At 33.6% G+C, this 22,500-nt stretch overlaps 4 protein-coding genes across 4 annotated transcripts in view; 2 read left to right on the top strand and 2 right to left on the bottom strand.

Moving 5' to 3' along the window:
* Positions 1-910: 910 nt before the first annotated feature.
* HELRODRAFT_150382 (hypothetical protein) lies at positions 911-2,809 on the bottom strand (the record flags this gene model as incomplete). The annotated part of the gene is made up of 5 exons (XM_009014322.1): positions 911-1,050; positions 1,177-1,291; positions 1,355-1,552; positions 1,636-1,850; positions 2,347-2,809. Coding segments are annotated over 5 exons (1,131 nt in total), but the record flags the coding sequence as incomplete, so codon positions are not given.
* A 2,918-nt stretch (positions 2,810-5,727) lies between these two features.
* On the bottom strand, positions 5,728-6,967 carry HELRODRAFT_73589 (hypothetical protein; the record flags this gene model as incomplete). The annotated part of the gene is made up of 4 exons (XM_009014321.1): positions 5,728-5,817; positions 6,015-6,145; positions 6,358-6,454; positions 6,845-6,967. The coding sequence occupies 4 exons, from the start codon at positions 6,965-6,967 to the stop codon at positions 5,728-5,730; spliced, it is 441 nt and encodes a 146-aa protein (XP_009012569.1).
* A 2,417-nt stretch (positions 6,968-9,384) lies between these two features.
* On the top strand, positions 9,385-18,839 carry HELRODRAFT_73849 (hypothetical protein; the record flags this gene model as incomplete). Its single annotated transcript, XM_009014320.1, has 6 exons — positions 9,385-9,612; positions 9,757-9,885; positions 9,982-10,388; positions 10,614-10,876; positions 16,760-16,948; positions 18,685-18,839. 6 exons carry the CDS (start codon positions 9,385-9,387, stop codon positions 18,837-18,839), a joined length of 1,371 nt encoding a protein of 456 aa, XP_009012568.1.
* A 3,557-nt stretch (positions 18,840-22,396) lies between these two features.
* The window catches only part of HELRODRAFT_168460 (hypothetical protein), a gene marked incomplete at both ends in the record, with an annotated part of 2,686 nt that continues 2,582 nt past the window's right edge, over positions 22,397-22,500 (top strand). Inside the window, one exon of the mRNA XM_009014319.1 lies at positions 22,397-22,421. Within this exon, the coding sequence (XP_009012567.1) occupies positions 22,397-22,421 (25 nt within the window). The remainder of the gene's footprint in view (positions 22,422-22,500) is intronic.

Here is a 22,500-nt window from a genome sequence, read left to right as displayed (position 1 = left end):
GGTAGCATCCAGCTTTCTGAATTTGTGAAAAGACATTCAAATCAACTTTTGTAGATGGAGAGGAAGACCTCCTATTCGCTATGAAGTCTTTGATCTGCCATCAACATTAAAAGTTATGAATCAAACATCGAACGCATTAATGACATTTGTAACTACTAAACATGTGTGTGTGTTGCTGTCGTCGTTGTTATAAGTAAGTTAACTAATTTATTTAAACAATTCATTGAAACAAATTAAATAAATTCCAGAAAAAATATTTCCAAATATAAAAAGTAAGTAAACAAACCAGGTCACTTTCAAGGAAATTTAAATAGCTGGATAAAACATTTTTGTTGGCAAATTTGGATGATTTGATGCATTTTAATTTTCTGCCATAAACTGGCCTCATCCTTCCCAACTCAATGCTCAAAGTTACGTACTGTTGAATAAAATCAGTCATACAAATTTTATTAAAATGTAACAATGAAATAAAAATATTAGTTAATGAAATAATTTAAACGGAATACCTGAGACGAGATACAAATCTCCAACTGATCTGCATCAAATGCTTCCACAGATGACAACCTTTCGAGGAGACCACATTCAAGCTTAGCTCTTCGTTCCAATAATGTACCCTGGTGTCGAAACTTAGAGCCACTTTCTACATTGAGGTGCTTCTTGGGAGCATATGGCTGGAACAATTTGAAACATGCAGTTTGTATACTCCATTGAATGAAATGCTTGATGCTAGAATAAATTTTAAAAGTTGGCTAACAGAATGTTTTTTTTTGGCAAGAAACTGAGAGGAGTTGATGCTGTGCAGACTACAAAGATTACGATACCATGCTAAGAAACCATTTTGAATGGACTGAATCATTTTATCACCATCATCAACTTCCTCTGCATTTTCTTTTTTAGATGCCTTCTTAGAAAAAGACTTGAGATTGTTAGTGATGGTTGAATGTTGCCACTCTGCAAACTTCCTGCAACAGTCGATGTGTTCATTGAGGAACGAGCTGTTAACGGCATTCACTGAAAACAACTGAGTGTTTTCTAAATATCTACCAGTCTCTGTTGATTTATTTTTTCAAATTAGAAAAATTAAATCCATAGATAAATTGAGTAACTTGTTTAAACATTGTTCATTCAGCTTATTAATAAACAGCAACGTCTTTTAACAATAAATGTTTCAATCACTTATTTCACGTTTGAGTTTCTCTAAAAAGTCAAGAGAAATTCCTAAGAAATCACTGCAGATGACATAAAGTTCTGAATTGCCTGGCTTGCTAGTAACTGGTTTGTGTATGCTCAACTGCACAATTTACAAAGGGTTGTTTGTTAATTGACAACAGGAATATATAACAGTTAGAGAAACCTGTTTGAAAAGTACTGAGAGCAGGTACATGAAACAGACACTTGTACTTTCAAACAGCGTAAAAGTCTTCAAAACCATGCAGCCACCTACACACAGCAAACTTATTCCTGATATTATTTCACACAAGTGCAGTCTGTACACAATCGATTCCTGATCTCCCGGATTATTGGCACAGTCAATGCTGCCGTCACATGTTACCTAATTAAAAGTTACATTCAGTTCAAATAGTTCTTTGTAAAAATAATTATAAACTGGAGAAATTATTATTACAAATCACTCACAAGATGTATATCATTCATATCGTTCTCTATGCAAACTCTTTTGAAATGTTCAATGTTATCAACAGATGTTATATCGCCGGTGTCATCCAGACCAAAGCACCAATTTTCAATAGTTCCTTGAATGAAATCATCAACATCAATCATGGAATACAAATCATTTTCTTCATACATGGGGTTCAATGTGTTGGCTTTCCATTTCCACCTACCTTTGTAATCTTTTTGTTTCATTGAAAAATGTATAAAAAGAGTTAATGGATAGTGATTAATTTATCTAAACTTCAGAATGGTTATAGTATATATTATATAAGTAACTAGATAAAAAAACAAAAATACTAAAACACTTTTATATATATATATATATGTTGGTAATAGACCATAATTTTTACAATATTCTATAAATTCTACCGAATGTTTGGCGTTAATATGTTTGTAGTTCGTTTTTCCGATTTTTCTCACTAATGCTTTTTCCAGCATGAATTCAGAAAATAAGTTTATTTTGAATTTTAATAAACTAAACGTTCTCCAAAAAACTTTAATGAGAAAACTCAAAAAAACGAACTACAAATTATATATATAGATATATATCAGTGTTTGAAATTTAAATTATCCAATTAATAACTAAATTAATCAACTCTTTGTTTTTGAAATTAAATTAAAAACTGATATAATTTATTATTTTATTAAAATTTAAATCATTAAATTTTATCTTACTTCTGCTGACTAAATAGTGATTGAGAGAGGCAACAAATGCCCCAGGAGCCTCACAGAGATGGAATGAATTAAAATTTTCACATTCTAACTTCACAAGATGTGGGAATGAACATAAAATTTCATGAAACTTGCACCATGCCTGGGTACACAACTCGCATTTCACGTTCCCCTTCACAAACGGTACAATTTTTGCGCCTTTGTGCATTTCCTGAGTGTGACAGTGCCATACCTTTATGTCGATTGTGCTTAAATTATTCTTGGCTTCATTTAAGAATCGTTTAATTTCTTGCAGCTGATTGACATCCCAAGCTGGTTGACAATTCAATTGAAGGTTTGGAAGATTTTCATCTGTTTGATTAGTGTAATAAAACTTTCGGTCAAAGTAGCCAGCAATAATTTGTTTGACATCATCCTCAAGGTCGAGGATGTCGTCTGTCAGGCATTCATTTGACGGTTCACGCGACTGGTCCTCCTCCTTTCGCTTCTTTCGTCTTCCCATGTCAGCATTAACTTCACTTTTAAACTATCTGACCAAAGAGTTACTAGGTATACTATCGACCAATTTGAAAGCACAGATGAATGAAATAAACAGCCTTTTTGAAACTATTACCCTAATCCCAAGCATACAACCAAGTGATAAAAAATTTCAAAATTAAATAGAAAATTCCAAGTTAAATTAAATAGATTAAAAGCCGTGCACACAAAATTACACAATGGATTCTGGAGAGACTTCCAATTTGTGATCAATGTAAAACATGATATAAAACTAGATTGTCAAATTATCGATTCGACACATTTTAAGAGATTGCAGAAATCATAATCAATACAGATATAATACACTGTACCGAATAACTCATCAGATATTTGTACGAGACAATACGGGTGGACGTCCGTTCTCGAATCAACCAAAAAATTAATTTATCAACAACCAATAAATTCACTCAGTTTCATAAACACTTTTTCAAGTTATAAAGCAATTGCAAAACGTACTCTAGTCATGATAAACGAATATTTCAAAACAAGTTTATGGGATGGACATCAATGAAAGATGAATCCGGAAGTCGCTAACTGCCAATGAATGGCATGCCTGAGATGATGTAAGGTCGTGCTGCGGTCAGGCATGATGTCAGTCAAGTGACCTAGGCAATTATATATCCACGCTGGAGAAAGACCAGCAACTTTCTATCCGATTACGGCAAAAATAACTTGTCAGCAGAAGATAGGATATTTCAGTCACACACCTGAAAAAATAATTTGATAAATTAACGATTTAAAAAGTTTAATTACAATGTTACAACAATAACATACACAATCTGACACGTAAAACAAGTAAGCGAACAGATAAACCGCATGTACCGTTTGTGGCAAACGACTTCCGAACGTCATCTTTTTGTTGAAGTTATCCGTTTAGTTCGATTGCGATCATTGTGCCGACGACGCAAACATAAGATAATGAGTTGACGAATTGATGGTGACTCATTCGACGATTTCAAATACGCGAATCTTCTCCGGCTACGATAGCTGCTCTAAAATAAATTCTAGTGAGCGAATGTTGTGCATCATGGTAACAATCGGTTATGATTCCAAAGTGGCAGACGACCAGCAGTGACGACAGCGATAGCAAATGAATCAACCCATAAAAATGACTTGTTAAAACGTTTACAAATAATTCGTTTGGAAATGCGATTTTCAAATTTTAAAAACAATTTAGGTTGGTCCAATCATATTATCTAAAGATTCATGATGAAAATTTCTTATCTTAAAATTTATAATCAAACTTGCTGCAATGCTAAAACGTCGCAAACGCGCAGTCAAGCACACGCTTATGCTGTCAAAATGCGACACGCAAAAGTAACTGTTAAATGAAAATTGTATGTATATATACATATATATATATATATACAAATATATACATATATATATATACATATATATATTTTGGGTTTAGAGTATTTATATATATATATATATATATATATATTCTAAACATTCAAACACATTCACTAGCGACAATTTCTTTCGCCAGATCAATAATAATACAAACAAGTATACGTAGATGCGTACATCCACAGGTATGGTATAAATATATATAAATAACAATCTTTGAGGAGCGGCGACACGGTGATGTGGCGCGTTATTCAAACGACATATACGAAGGAACGGGCGGGTGGTTGATGTTAGCAGCGCCCTGCATGCGGTTCGGGTACATAGCCATGCGAGGATTACCTGGCATACGTTGTTGCTGCTGAGGCGGCTGCTGCTGCTGCTGAGATCCTCCTCTTGAATAACCAGGCATTGGCACATTCGGGTACGTCACCGGCATCGAATCCATTCCAGAGGTCATGTCCTCCGACCTTAAATTCATTGTTGTAAGTTTTATTTATATTATTGAAAAAAAAAATCAGTAGAGTGTAAAAGCGAGCTTATATAATTATTATAAATGCTTGTTATGCTACCTTAAAAAAAAACCAAAAAAAAAAATGAATAGCCAATTAAGCCCAAATGATTAATAGTATTGAAATATACAATATACAGAGAGAAAAAGTTGGTTCATTCATTAAAGACATAGTATCACAACACTGCAACATCAAAAATTACCCACAAGAGAAAATAATTTGAAACCTACTTTTTTTCGTAGTACTCCCTGGGTGGCCTATAATAAGGATCGGATGTTGCATCGTTGTTTTCCTCGCTGGTCAGATTCAAGGACTGCTGAACAAGAGGGTCTCGGGCATATCTGTCGAAAGCAGCAGGGTTCTTCAAATACAAATCCAGCAGCTCCCTAGCAAAACTGTCCCCAGAAGAATTGTCTCGAGTATTGTTGACAGGAGTCCTAGGAAGACTTTGATTGTACATTGAATGACCTCCCCCAGCACCTGAGTAATTGTCCATCGGAGGCATTCGTCTGGAGTTTGACTGGTTCTTGTAAGGGTCAAATCTCATGTTGTTCTGGGACCCCATTCCACCACCTCCCCCTCTTCCACCACTTCTTCCTCCTCTGCCACCTCTTCCACCACGTCCACCTCTGAAGTTGTCATTTCTCCCAGTATTGTACTCATAATCATCACTGTTGAGTGTATTTTGTATTTAATGCAATATTTAATATAATTTTAAAATGGAAATTAAAAATACATTTATGAGATATTGAAAATAAATAAGAAATTTTACGTACTACTGATCTTCATCACCACCTCCCTTGCTTCTGCCTTGAGTTGAATTGGTCGACAGCTATAACAAAATTGACATTTAAAAATGCTTTAGTGAAACTATATCAATAAATTTTTGCATTTTAAAGACAAATTTTTTTAAGTTATTACAAAACACTTGAAATGATTTAACAGAGTTTTTAAATGTTAACAATTGTTGAAATGATAATCAAGATCACACCTCTATGTTCAGTCTATTTCCATTGAGAAGATAACCTTTGAGTAATTTGATGGCTTTCAGAGCATCACCCTGATTTTTCATGTGCTTTAGAGAACATTTATTAAATTATAAAAAATTAAAATGGTTTAAAAAGTTATTCGATTTACATTTAATGAAATGTTATATAAAATTTTAATTAGCATGATGTTAACTAGATCAAATAATCAACAAATTATTATCAAATATTAAAGTATTTGAAAGTGATTTTAATGAAATTATATAATACAAGCACAAGAACTGACTACAAATCCAAAGCCTCCGCAGACATCTGCCTCAGCAACATCTCCATATGTCTCAAACAACGACCTCAACTCATCATCTGTAGTACCTGCCTTGATGTTGCCAATGAAAATTTTTGTAAGGCCTGTCCTGTCTGGGATCCTGAAACAAATTATCCAGTATTATTATTATTGTTTGTTTTTCATGTTAAAACTTTTTTCTTTTTAAAACGAATATCTCAACACAAACCTTCCTCCAGATTTTTTGTTACTCATACCTGATTTAGCTAGCTGAAAAGAAAATTTTTTTTAATTCAAAATTAAACTTTGTTGAAAAAGTGTTTGATAATAAATCAAATTGAAAAACAAGAAAATAATACCTCCACGCTTAATTGTTGGCCATTGAATGTAAAACCATTGAGATCTGCTATGGCTGCATCAGCTTCTTCTTGCGTAGACATGTGCTAACAAATGGAGATGATAACAATTTTGAATTAAATTATTAAATAAGTTATAGAATTGAAACAGAAAAAATCATACTGTACTACTAGGTACTACATATAGTTCTAAGATATGATGTTGATAGAATGTTAATAAAATTTAATTTCTTGAAGATTCTTAAATCTTAAGTTAAACTGTCAATGGAGATTTTTAAATAAAATCTAAACCAGAAATTTGTCAATAAAATACGTAAAAAATAAAAATACTACTTTAATTTCACTCTCTCAGTATATTATAAATACAAATAAGCAAGTACTTATGCAACTACTATTACTATTTTTATTTGATTACTAAGTATATTAAGGTGGTAGCCCAGAAGGTAGTGCTCAAAATAATTAACATAGAATACTTACGACGAACGCGTAATTATTCATGACTGAACATTCGATAACTACGCCGTACTGAGAAAACATTTCCTCTAATACTTCTTTTTGGGACCCAGGAGTAACGTGTCCGACGAACAATTTAACAGACATTTTCGACAAAAATAGTCGTAAACTTTAAAGTTTAAAGCGAACAACTAAGTAAATATTCTGACACCTTCTAAAAATCGATCAACAAATGTTTCAAATTAATACAATAAAAACAAAATTAAGCTAATATGTGAAACTAGCATACATAACACCCGATCGAATGAAGACAAAACAAACGAGAATGGCGGACACTAGCCAAAGACATCAAATAGACTGATAAGATTTTACATTTGTGACATTGTTGGCTTTTTACGAACACATTACTTAAGTGCATTGAAATCAAGCAACAATTTATTGAAAACTCTCTCACAGTTTAGTACAGAGAAGATATTGAAATATAAATTACAACATATAACATTTTAACATATAATTGCTATAACATATAATAATGAGATATAATATGAGGTAAAATATAGCTTGTATTATCATTAGAAAAGATTGCAGTAAGCTTATGCAACTTTAAAATTTTTAATAAATTGATTAGACTATGTTGAATGGAGTGGTTGAAATGAACTTATATAATAGCAGCAAGACAAGAGATGGTACGATACGAATGAAAAATTAACCGAATGATATCATTTTCATTGCTTAATTTTGATTGATATCATCTTTTTATTGTGATTAAGTATTTAACATGTTTATCAATTGACACAAATTCATCAAAAAAATCCCATTAAAACACTTTCATGCACGATCAAACGCTAAATATTCGTTTTGTAAATATAACTTTAGTATGAAGAAGTCAATGAGAAAGACAACAACACAATGTCAAATAATTAATTAAATAAAAATAAATAAAACTATTCAAAATATTCAGCGTACTTTTATAATGTTAATCGTTAAATCCATGATACCTAATCCAGTTCAAACAGTTACCAAAGAAGTTGCATGCATGTACTTGAAAATAAGCTCTTTGAATTGAAATCAAACATAATCACAAAAAGGACGATGTGTGTGCGTGCGTACGAGCGTGTGTGTGTGTGGTGCGTTTGTGTGTGTTTGTGAGTGCGTGCATCTAAATGACAATATTTTTTCATATTAGACAATATTGTAGAAAATAATTAATTGATCGTGCCAACAGCCTTGTTGATATAACATAATTCTTCAACCAGCAGCCAACTTAAAAATTTGAATTACTAACTTTTGTTTAGATTATCATGAAGAAATGCCGTCTTATTTTTAAAGAAATCCAACAAACAGTTTACTGATAAGTGTAACATTTTAATTTGCAATGCACTACGGTGTACAATAAATAAAATCCTTTCAGCTCGGCTTAATTGAGAACCAAGGAACAACGTTTTTTCCATGTTTCAACACTTTTAGAGATTAAGGTTGTATAGGCATCATAGAACCGGACTGTATAAATTTCCATTTAACATTTGTACGTACATGTATATAACCATAAATAGTATGTGCGCCATATATTATGATTATTATTGTGTAAATACTAAAAAAATGGCTTAAAACTTATATACCTACGTCAAAAACCAATGATATGTTGACCTGTTGAGTCGTCGGTAAAAGAGAGAACTAGTTTGAAAAAAGGCAAAATCGAAAATGCTGACATTAAGTGTTTAAAAGTTACAAAAGAAGTTTGTATTAGAATAATTTTTTATAAACAATGTAAACACCAAATAATAAATGGTCAATTAATAAATGCTTATCTGTTTGTAAAGTTGTAATCTATACGTCTGTAAGATTGACACACGTTTCACAATTTATACATGAACATTTCTCTATAATTTATTATTTTATTTATTATATTATTTTAACAAACAAAAGAAAAAAAAACCTAAATTTTTATGTTATGTATATATATAAACACACACGCATAAACATGCATGCGCACACACAATATCTATCCAATTGAATTACATATATATCTGTCGTATCCATATAGATGTATATCATATAATATATCCATGATATATCAATATATCGTACGAATGGAAAGTTGAATGGAATGTATAGAACAAACCTCGCTGATGAATGATATCTGAACCTCAGTGGTTGCGTATAAATAGGATCAATACGCTGCAATCTTTAATAGTTTACGTGCCGGTAGATCGCTTTCTGACCATTTTATATAGCCAATATTGGATATTTTATTATTCACAACTTGACATTAAAAGTTTTATTTATTTATTTAAAACTCTGAAAAATATTTTAATTAGCAAGCAATTAATAAGTAAAAATTTGTTAGTAAACATTCAATCTACTCGCTAAAATTTTCATTTAGAATGGGATAACTTGTAATTTTTAAATATACAGTTTAACATACAACGTAGGCTATACATGTTTGCTTCAAATTTAAAATAATTTGTTTTTTTCATTCAATGATTTCATTTCAACTGAATTGACGCTTGTGAGGTTTGACATCACATCAGCTAACGTCATAAGATGCGATGATTCCCTATATTATGAGCCTCAAGATCTCCTCCATTTCAACGAAGTTTCACGTCGTCCTCATATTTATCATCTTTCTGTCACGTGTCTCAGACGCCTCAAATGACGTCGACGAAAACAATCCGTGTTACAATAGTGAAGGTGTTGCCATAAATTGCCAACCGGAGTTCGTCAACGCTGCATTCGGAAAATCGGTCCAGGCAACGAGTACATGCGGTTCACCGGCACACGAGTTTTGTGCGGTCGGTATGCCAGCCAACAACAATTTTCATAGCAACAACAACAACAATAACGCTAATCAAAACTACGACGTGAAAAGTAATCAATTGTTGAATCGTCGTTTGCGTCAACAGCCTCATCAGCAATCAGCGAGATATCAGCAGCAGCAACAGCGGCAGAAACAGCAGCAGAATGGAGTAAGTAGTTGCTTCGTATGTGACACTTCCAACCCTGTTCTCAGTCACCCTCCTTCTCATCTCACTGATCCTCACAACTCAAACAATTTAACCTGCTGGGTCTCCGATATACAACCAATCAGAAAAGGGCTTAAATATTTTGATGTAACATCTGGTGACAAGAATGACAACTTCTACCAACAAAAACAAAACCAGCAACAACAAAAATTAAGATACAATCTGCAGGAAACGAACTTAACCATATCACTTGGCAAAAAATTCGAAGTGACCTACGTCAGTTTGCAGTTCTGCCATACAAGACCTGATTCTCTGGCCATCTACAAAAGTTCTGACTTTGGGCAGACGTGGATTCCATTTCAGTTCTTCTCCAGCCAGTGCGAACATGTGTACGGAAGGAAGCCGAGAAATCAAACGAACAAATGGAACAAGCAAGAGGCATTTTGTAGCGAGGATTTCAGTCAAACGACGAACTTTGTAGGCACGTCTAGAGTAGCTTTTAACACGTTGGAAGGCAGATCCAGCAATAACGAATTGGATGCCAATCCCATTCTTCAGGACTGGCAAACGGCAACGGATATCCGAATCGTATTCAACCGACTGAAGTTACCGCTGCTTCCTATGCAACAAGTTCAGCATCAACAAGCAAATTACAACACTAAGCAAGCATTCAACTCGCTGACGAGAACGAAAAGCTTTATTGGGTTGAGGTCATCCAACAGCGGATCTGCCAACAGACCAGCAAGATCCAACCACAACAACAACAACAATAACAACAACTACTACTATAATAATAATAATAATAACTACAAACAAGGAATGCGCAAAAGTACAAGAGATATTTCCCCAACAGCCCAGTTGAACTCCTACTCCTTCTACTCCATGTCGGATGTTGCCATCGGCGGCAGGTGCAAATGTAACGGGCACGCATCCAGGTGTGCACCTGTCGCGAAGAGTAGGTACTCTAAAGAAGTGAAGCTGGTCTGTCAGTGCCAGCACAACACGGATGGAGACGATTGTGAGCGATGTAAACCTTTCTACATGGACCGCCCGTGGAGTAGGGGTGGCAGGACCAACACCACCGAATGTGTCGGTTAGTTGGACCCCCTAAATATATCTATGTTTATTTTGCATTGGTAAATAAATTAAAATTTATAATAAACAAATACTGTTTATTTATTTTTATCGCATTCACCCTATTGGCATGACAATGACATTCCAAAGAATAAAAAAACTAGTACGACATCACAGTAAGAAAGTTCATTGGGATGTTGTGTACCTATACTAACTGCCTGTTTACAGTTCTCTTGGATTCACGTGCAAAACTACTAACATATTGTCAATTTTTCAATGCAATTTTTAATAAAATTTGAATGACTATTCAACTAAAAATTAGAATTCAAGGCCAGTAAAAAAAACATGCTAGTGATTTAATGACCTTTTAATGGATATACGCGAAAATGTGAACAAGTAGATGGCTTCACACCATTAGACACGCACCGATGAAACGAACAACAACATAACAAAAAACAACAGCTGATACATCAACAACATTAATAGCATCAACAACATCGCAGCAGCCACTGAAGCAACTATAACAACAACAACATTACGACATTGTCAAAAAATACAAGAAAAATATAGATTAAAATAAATTGAAATCGAGAAGATAGATTTAATCAACGTAGACAAAACAGATGAAACAAAAATATTTAACTTGAATGATTAGTAGAGTTAGGAAGCTAGGTATGAGAGTTACCAGGTAGCTAGTAGTAGGTCGATAGATTGAATTTCATTCAAGGTGTCCGTTTTAAGAATGTTTCTTATACAAATTATTATACAGACGAACGAACACATATCTACAGATATTATGTTATCATTATATGTTTATACATGTGTATGCCACACACAGCACACACCACACACAAACACAACACACACACTCACACAGCACTTACACACACACATACATCTTTGTATGATCAAAACAAATTTAACACCCAGAAAATTAATTATACGTAAAATACAAATATAAAAACGTACATAAACAATAGAAAAACGATCACATACAGTACACATACACAGAAATACATGCACACGCACAAACACTAATTATTTGTTTGTGCAATTAAATAGATCTGAAAAAACATGTACAGCAGACCAACAAATAAGTGAGCTTGAGCAGCCATAGATAAGACTTGAAAATAAAGTTTAAGAAGAATTATGTAACGAGTTTAAGAGATAAATTCTATGTTGGGTATTGTTAGAGGTAGTGGCTGTAGTAGTAATTTAGTATCTTCTTACGTGAAGTGTAAGAAGTAGTAATTAGAATGGTAAATTACGTGTATGGTAAATGTAAATGAAGTTACAGAAATGTTTGTGGTTTACAAATTATTGTTGCAAGTACGTTTCAATCAAACAAATTTTCATCACACTGGGACAATAAAAATAATTCACAATTCACACATTTTATAGCGCGCTATTTAAAGCGCCGATGAATTAAAAACTCGTTATAAAACCAAGAACAATAACATCAAAAATTTATGACATTAAACAACGACAATAACACCAACCAAAATGACATTAACAACAAAATCGTTTTCATGGTCATAGTCTGCATCTTCATCATAAGCAACAACATCATCATAATCCACTCCATCATCGTCATAATCATCATCATAATCATAATCAGCCTCATCATCATAATCAGCATCATCATCATTAACAACAACGACATCATCGTCTTCTTCAACATCCTCATCAACATCTTTCATGTTGTAACTTTTGCAGTAAAACTTGTGAATTTCTCACATTTTGAAAAATCTCATGAAAAATATTTCAATAGTATGTGATAAATATTTTCTGGAAATTGTAGAAACTAAGAAAAAATATTATTATTATTATTACTATTATTATTGTTAATATTTTGTTATTATGATTGATGGTATTATCATCGTTATCATTGGCCTCATCATCATTCTCATTTTATAATAATCATCATCATAATCATCATCATCATCATACATCACAATCATCATCATTGTCGTCGTCATCACAAACATGATTATTATTCGTGTTGTTTGTTTGTATGTATGCGTGCATGCATGCATGTGTGAATGTGCACGCGTTTATGCTAGGTGTTATGTGAACTTAACAATTTTTTTTGAAGCTAAATAGTTACGTGTAAATGAATTAATAAATAAACGTTTGGACGTACACACATCCATTTATGTTTTGTATATGATTTGTATGTTTTGTGTGTCCTGTTTACATGTGTTGTGTTATCGGTGTGTAAACTATGCATATATTATACATACACAGATTGTATATGTTCTTTTTGAATGTATGTATGCGTATACCTGACGAGGTGTGTGCGTGTGTATGTTTAAAAATGTGTTTTGTACATTAAAGTTTTGTATTGATCTTACAAAGTGCTAAAGTTATACATCGAGGCATACACACACGGACACATTTGCGTGATAAACATAAACGCAAAATGCACTTGTTTATTTAATTTGCACGTACACATATATATACACGTACACACATATGCACGTACACATATACACGTACACATATGCACGTACACATAGAAACACATACAAAAACAATTCTGCGTGCATTGCGTTGTTTCTTATGTATAATGTGTACGTCAGAAGATTTAAATTTAATTATAAATAAATATCGTTCACGACTTGATGGGAAGCTAAATAAATAAACAAATTCAATTAATTGATTAATTAACTAATTAACTAACTAAATAAATTTACGATTTAATGGATAGTTGATTAGCTAATTAAATTGAAGATCATTTCAAAGTCACGCCTGATAAATGACATTTGGTTATTTGATAGCAAATTATATAGTAACAAAAATGTAATGACAAACTCCAGTACAAAACGAAAAATAACAAAGTGACAACCGCATAAAATTGCTCAACAACACAAAAAACTACACAAACAACTACACAACAAAATCAACACAACGACAACAACAAAAGTAAACTCACAACCATTACACAGAAACAACGAACACAGCGTTGTAAAAAAATGAACTATTATAATTAGAAGCCGAAGGCACAATGACGACTCAGTTTACAAAGGACTTTTGGTTCATCCCATCCCATCATCACATCATAGCAGAAATTTCACATTATCACAACATCATGTTCACATCAACAGAAGATATTATCACATCAAGTTAATCACATCATTCCAATATTTCATTACATCAAATTATATCACATTAACTTTTCACCAATTATATCAAATTAAATCGCTCACTTACGCATATTGTATCACTAAATTATGAAAAATTTTAGAAAATAAAGAAATAAAATAAGAAAAAAATATAAGAGAAAGAGACAGAGTAGAAAGAGAGAGAGAGAGAAAGAAAAAGAGAGAAAGAGAGAGAGAGAGAGAGAGAGAGAGAGAAAACACAAAACAATGGCATAATAGGATGAAGTAGTAGCTACAGTGTGGTAGTGGATTAGGAATTATTTACGGAGATTAAAATGTCAGACAACGATTATGACTGCAATTACATTAATTATAACTTTTAAAATATTATAGCGTAAAGATTTTTTTTATAAATCAACCGACTTTTAAAAGTTGAAAAATTGTTTTGATGTTTCAAAATTGAAAGGAGAACGGTGATAAAACAATTTTTTTAAAAGCAAACAAACAAGAGACGACAAAACTTGACTTTAAATTCAAAAATTTACTACTTAGAAAACAAGCTAAACTTTGACAATTGAAATGATCATTAATAAAAATTATAATAGTATTAGTTAAGAGTGTCGACTTTTTCTGTCAAAAAAGTATCGGCGATATCGAGTTTATATTCGCCAAACCGACACCGATACTGAAAAAGTATCGCCGATGCAATATCGACGAAGCCGACAGTTCAAAACTCAAACAGTAGCAGAGGCAGTAGTAACAGTCACATAATAATAGTAGTAGTAGCAGTAGTAGTAGTGAAAAAATTATTATTAGTAGTAGTAATGGTAATGGTAATAATTTTTTAGTATTTTATGAATTTCAGCAAAACTAATTCTATCGAAATGATCGTTTAATTCTAATTTGCGAAACGTGCGCCTCTGAAGCAGCTGGGTAACTGGTCATCTTATTATTATTAATTATTATTTTATTTAATTATAATTATTTAGACTCTTTTAAATTTTTTTCATTTTACCTTCTTCACCTTATTTGAAGTCTCAAGAAATGAAAATATGTTTCCATGAAGTTATTTTGCAGACGAACGAATGGGCAATGAAAACGGCGCGAAAAAAGCGAAAGCTCGCTCATCACAGCCTAATGTGCTGTATAATTGTGGGGGCATGAATGTTCTCGGAAGAACTTGAAGTCCTCTACTGCATTCGTATAATTAAACGCATCCATTGACTTCTTGTGACCTGTGTGAACTTTGCACTTTGCGAACTATCCTACTCATTATCATCATTATTATCATTATTATCATTATTACTATTATTATTTTTATTATCACCATCATCACTATTATTGTTATTATTATTATTATTATTAAATATTATTATTATAATAATTATCAAGGCATTATTATTAATAATAATTCCGTCATCATGGTTTTCATCGTCATTATGGTTAACGCTATCAGGAAATTTATTATCATCATCGTCGCCAAGGTTGTCATCGTAATTATCATCACCATTATTATCACCATTGTAGCCATCATCATTATCATCATCAACATCAAATTCATCGTCAACATCATCGTCATCATCATCATCAAATAGAGCAACGAGTGCCATTTTGTTTTTCAAGTTCTAGATTTTTCTATTTTTGCAATGAAAAATAATGCGTGCGTGGCAGAGAAAAAGAGAGAAAGAGAGAGAAAGAGAGAAAGAAAGAGAGAGAGAAAGAGAGAGAGAGAGAGCGAAAAATGTTAACTAATTACATTTTACATCTGTAAGACAAATCAACGTACTAAGGATGGGTGGATTGATTGATGGATGAATGAATGAATGGTTAGGTTAATAAATAAATAGACAGATAGATGGATGAATGAATGAATGAATGGATGGATGAATGAATGTGGTTAGGTTAATGAATGAATAGACAGCTAGATGGATGAATGAGTGAGTAAATGAATGGTTAAATTGATAAAAGAATGGAAAGATGAACAAATGAATGATTGAAAATAGATGAATGGATGGTGAATGAATGCATGAATAAATAAATGGATAAATGGATGGATATATACTCAGATGGATAGAATTCCCCGATGAATAAATAAATTCAAGCTAATTTAGGTTAAGAACACAAACAAACTTCATCCATATTTACACACCTAACAATTATGAGCAGTTTTTTTTTTCAAAAATTTTTTGAGAAAGATTTTTTAAAAACAATTTTATAATTTCATGTAAATGTTTGTCGGTATTCATAAAATATTATTGCTAATTATAATGTTAATAAAAGAAGAAGAAAGCATATGCATGATGAAAAAAAATTTGATTAATTTAGCACCAAATGAATCAAATAAATTAATTTATATAGCGAAAAACGTCTCAATAAAATACATGCATTTTATTAAAAAATGGTTTTTATTTAAACAAACTTTTAGTTTTCCACGCAATTAACAAGTGCACAATTCAGTGAATTAAATTTTGAAAAGTTTTTTTAATTCTTATTTATTTGCACACTTGAAACAAACTCAAATGAACATTTGATGTCGTTAGGTTTCATTTATGTTTTACATAAATTATTTTTTAAAGTTCACTTTTTTGTTATTAGTACAAAAATTCAAATTAACTTGGCCAATTAATTTGATGGCATTAATTCTGTTAGCTTGTTTAACTTAACGCCATGGTTAATCATTCAATTAATATGTCAATCAATCAGTTGATCATTTATTCAATCAATCATCGATATATCAATCAATCAATCGATCGATCGATCCAATCAATTTATAACCTAACCACCGTGCCAAAAAACAGCGTGCAACTGCAACAACCACTCTAACAAGTGTCACTTCGACCCTGAGATTTTCGCCCTAACAAACAATCAGACCGGAGGTGTCTGCGAGGACTGCCTGCACAACACTGTAGGACGAAATTGTCACCAGTGCCGAAAGGGTTACTACAGAGACCTCAGTAAGCTCTTGACTCACAAACATGCTTGCAAAAGTAAGTACAGATAGATAGATGAGCAAATGGATGAATGAATGAACGAATGATTGATTGATTGAATGGATGGATGCAAAAATGAATGAATGGATAGATGTACAGACGGATAAATGTAAAGATGAATAGTTGGATGGAAGGAATATTTTATAAATGAATAATTTATCATCCCCATCTTCACTATCGTCGATCATTACTATCGTATCATCATCGTCGTTGTTGTCATCGTCATCAACATCATGATAGTCGTCATCACCACGTCAATCTCAATGTGTCTAACAAGAATGTGCGTGTTCATCTGCATGTATACAATATCCACGAAGTTCGTTGATGGATAGAAATCGTTTGGCTGTTTGGTTCTTTTTGGTCCTACGCTACTCACGCACACACACACACACACACACCACACACGCACGCACACACACACAAACACACACACAGTATACTAAAAGAAAACGTTCGTTCAGTTGGTTGTTCGTATGCGATGATTGAATTACATGTTTGTTACTTCTTACTTGTTAACACTGGTTGATTTCCCGTTTATTCGTCTGTTTGTTCGCATGTTTTCTCGTTCGTTTGTCTTTTTTGTTCGTTCGTTCGTTCTTCATGTTCATCCGCACGGTGCAGCTAATTATAAAATCATGCCGAATTTCAAACTGCTCCAAAATGAGACGTTAAGTTGGAACAAAATGACGAATTGTCGGTTGATTGCGAGCAGAAAAAGTCAACTAAATTTTTTTTATTAATGTAAAGATGATTCATTCATATTATTTTTTGACATAAAGTCGGTAAAAAAAATGGTCTGCCTTCTAGGAGTATTAAACCTAGTATAGTAGGCAAAGAATTATCAAATGGTGACCTGGCACTACGTATCAGCGTTACAATTATAAATGGAATAAAGTCGACATTTTCCAACGGCTCGTGAACCTTTCCGTAATAAATTTAAATCGTCTGATTCATCTTTTTTGAGCGCTATATGAATAAAATTTTTGTTGACGAAGAAGAAAAATGAAAATAATAAAATGCACTTGGAGGAAATCATTAGAGCAGCGGAGTAGAATAGATATGTTAACCTATTAAAGTTGCTTCATTATCAGCACATCACCATTGTCTGTCTGCAGCGCCATCATCGTCGTCATCATTGTCTACAAAGGTCATCATTCATTATCATTTTATCGCTATCGTCATCATCGGCGTCATATCACTATTTTTGTCGTATCCATTCTTGCCAACATTACCATCATCCGTGTCATCATGATCGTCATCACCGTCAATTCTAATATTATCACCATCCACCATCATTATCATCTTCTTCTTCTTCTTCATCATTGATGATACAACGTGATAATGAGAAATGACGTTTCCTTCAAAAGCCCAGTTTAAATTAAACCAAAATTATTCTTAATAATAATGTTCATTTGTTCGTTGGTTCATTCATTCATTCATTTATTTGTTCGTTTATTCGTTCGTTTATTCGTTCGTTTATTCGTTCATTCATTCATTCGCTCATTTCTTGATTTGAATATTTGACAAAATGATTGGTTGCTTGTTGGTAATTTTAACTGAGTTTTATTACTTCGCCTGTCTTGGATTCGTAATCACATCTCAGCAAATCTTTGAAGTAAGTATCGCGTTGAGTTTGCAAAGAAAAAAGTTTCAACTACGTTTCATTCAAAAATTCAATTTCACAATTCACCACCACCATTTAATTTCGCAATTCACCGCCACTACCACAACAGAGTGTCATTGTCACCAATCTGGGTCAGTTGAAAGTTCATGTCACCCGGAAACAGGTCAGTGCCCCTGCAAGCCCGGAGTCACAGGGTTGACCTGCAACAGGTGCGCGCCCGGGTATCAACAGTCAGAATCTATTCTCAAGCCATGTGTTTGTTAGTGTTGTTGTTGTCGTTGTTAGTGTTGTCGTTGTTGCTGTTGTTGTTGATGTTGTATGCGTGAATACATACAATTAAATACAGATATACGCACGTATCTTATGTATCTATTCAGTATCTGTGTTTGTAGAATGCGTGTTAAATGCACGCTAATGTTTTTGTACCAGTTTATGAGGTTGAGTGGGCTGGGCATCCAAGTGCATTCAATTGTATTTTTAAAAACTGTGAGTTTGTATGTGTCTGTCCGTTTGTATATACATATACAACATATACAAACATACGTATATAGGTATGTATGTGTGTTTATGTTGGCTTGTATGTATGTGTGGTGTGTGTGCAAGCGGTCGTGCGTGTGTGTGGTGTGTGTGATCTAAAAATTGTGGTGGTGGGACAGTAGAATGATGAGATATAAGATGTTAATTAGTTGTGGGATTGATGAGTTTTCATCCGGCTGTATCGATGAGGAGTAGATAAACAGTGAGTGTGATGTTTTTAGTGGAAGCGCTTAACTGGCTCCCATACTCTCCTCCGATGCACATCATCATCGCCACCACCACCACCACCACCACCATCCTCCCCATCATCTTCCTCATCATCGTCTATCAAATTTTAAAATCTGCTTTTCAAATATCTAAATGACGTTATTGAACTAACAATTAAGAGTTATAAAGATCAACCACACGCGCGCACACACATGCGCACACACACACACATATACACATGCACACTAAGATGGTTCCATTACTTTTCCATAGCATGTTGTTTACAGTTGGTGTTGGAATCGATTTGTGTTGAATTAAACAATTCTCTTTAATTTGACTGCATGCTGTGCGTGCATTTTACATTTCTATTTATACATTACATTCTTTGTATGTTTGTATGTATGTGTGTATGTGTGTATGTATGTATGTATGTATGTATGTATGTATGTATGTATGTATGTATGTATGTATGTATGTGTGTGTTTTTGTGTGTGTTTGTAAGTGTTTTTGTGTGTTTTCTCGTTTTATTGTATGTTTTTGCTTTTTTTAATTATTTTTAACTGTATATGAGTGTTTGATGGATATGTGTAAATGTAATTTAGTGTATGTATATGTGTGTGTGTTTGTATGAATGTATGTATTTATTTGTTTCAGTGGATACATTTATGTATGTATGTGTGTGTGTGTATGTGTGTGCATTTATAAGAGGTGAATGAAATTCAATTAATCAACCAATTTAGACATTGACGAGCATATTGTTTATGAGATTAGCAGTTTGGCGTGTGTGTGTGTTTGTTTGTGTGTGTGTGTGTTTGTGTGTGTGTTGTTTGAAATGTGAAGTGTGTGGTGTGTGTGGCGTACGGCTGGTCTGTAGTATTTATTTTGTTGTGTCATCTAGCAATTGAACGATCACTAAAAGTGATAAATGATGTCAAAATTTAATTCGTCGTGGCGTCGTGTCGTTTCACACCACCGGGCACACCGCAACGCGCTTGCATTACATACAAACCAAACGCATTCAAAAAACACAAACCTGGATGAAAAACACACACATACAACACACACACACAGACATACATACATACATACATACATACATACATACATACATACATACATACATACATACATACATACATACATACATACATACATACATACATACACACACACACACATACATACATACATACATACATACATACATACATACATACATACATACATACATACATACATACATACATACATACATACATACATACATACACACATACATACATACATACATACATACATCTTTCTTCTTTCAAAATCTTTCAAAATTTGTTGTCTTCATGCGGCGACGACTTTTCCACCGCTCGTTTGTTGGCCATGTCCAGCGTTGCCAGCTGTGGGTGGTTGAGATCGTGGCCCAACACCTCTGTGGGCACCAGGCTTGACGACGAGTCTGTGAGATTTGCCATTGGCTTCAAACTTGGCCTGGTCATTCAGAATAAATACACGTGCCGATGTGGCGCTGGGGCGGACGAGTTTGGGCACCACGGTTTGGTTTGTCGCCTGGGTGGGGGCCGTCAACTACGTCACTCAGCGCTAAACGATTACATTTTTCGGCTCTTCTCCAAGGCTTCAATCCCGGTTCTCAAGGAACCATCCGGCATTTCCGCGCATGATGGTAGGCGCCCGGACGGATGCACACTAATACCTTGGAGAGCCGGCAGATGTTTGGCGTGGGATGTTACGGTCCCTGGCACCCTCGCCGAACGATACGTAAACCTGACAAGTAAAGAATGCGGTTTGGCCGCGGCCAGGGCAGCGGACTAGAAAATGAAAAAATATGGGAACGCCCTCCCCTCGATGGAATTCTTGCCAATATGCATCGAGGTTCTTGGCCCGATGGACCCCAACACCCTTAAATTTTTTAAGGAAATATGCAAAATGATCAGCGTCAGATCAGGCGACAGCAGGGAACTGTTTTTCGCAACTAACCACATTTCGTGCTTGTTGCAGCGGTTCCTGCGTGTCTGTGTGCTTGAAAATATCCAACTGAATGCCGACATGTGCAATTAACGACAAATCAAAGTGTTAATCCATTTGGTACTTGATGTTTGACGGTTCAGTGTCACTCATCATGTTTTGGTTTTAACATACATACATACATACTTCACGATTTTGGCATTGCTGGAACTGTTATCAAGTGGTTCGACTCCTATTTGACTGGAAGGACTCAACAGGTATTTTTCAAAGGGCATCTGTCTAGTGTAAAAACAAAGTCATCCGGAGTGCCACAAGGTTCAATACTTGGACCTATTTTGTTCATACTGTATACAGCTGATGTATTTAATGTAATTGATACTTTTGGTTTTTCTTATCATGCATATGCCGACGACATTCAAATAATAGTCAGCAGTGAACCAGATCAGTTCGAAAGTGCAGTTGAAAAACTAATAAAATGTTTGGCTGAAGTTGACACATGGATGTCAAAAAATTGTCTAAAACTTAATCAAAATAAATCACAGTTTTTACCAGTGGGCACCTGGCAGCAGCTATCAAAAGTAAAAATTGATTCAATAATGATTGAAGATAATGAGATAAAATTTTGCAAGAAGGCTACCAATTTGGGATGTATTTTTGACACTAAATTAAAACTTTGTGACCACATAAAATCGCAATCTAAATCATGTTCAGCACAACTTCAACAAATATACCGAATAAGAAAATATATCATATCGTCTATTGATAGGATGTACATTATTTCACTGTTCGTTTATTATTTTTCTTTTTTCGATAGCGCTTGTGAGAGATATTTATTTTAATAGGCGCTTTATAAGTGTTTGATAATAATAATAATAATAATAATACATACATACATACATACATGCATACATGCATACATGCATACATACATACGAAACGAAACGAAACGAAATTTTATTTGCTTCTCAAAATTAAAAATTAAAAGAAAGCAGGATGACCATAATAGAATTTATAAAAAATTCGTCTAGTATGGCCACCTAAACAGAAATGTTCTTTGTTCATACAAAAGTTTTTCAACAAATAATAAAAATTTTCCCCAAATGATCTATGAGAGGCATGTTAGATGTTAGTTGTTAGTAAATTAACGAACTCAACTATGTTAGCAAAACAGGTGTTAGTTGTTAGTACGATGGTTCACGGTTTA

This window comes from Helobdella robusta (assembly GCF_000326865.2).
Source record: "Helobdella robusta unplaced genomic scaffold HELROscaffold_13, whole genome shotgun sequence".
Taxonomy (NCBI): domain Eukaryota; kingdom Metazoa; phylum Annelida; class Clitellata; order Rhynchobdellida; family Glossiphoniidae; genus Helobdella; species Helobdella robusta.
This window is presented reverse-complemented; position numbering and strand designations above follow the sequence as displayed.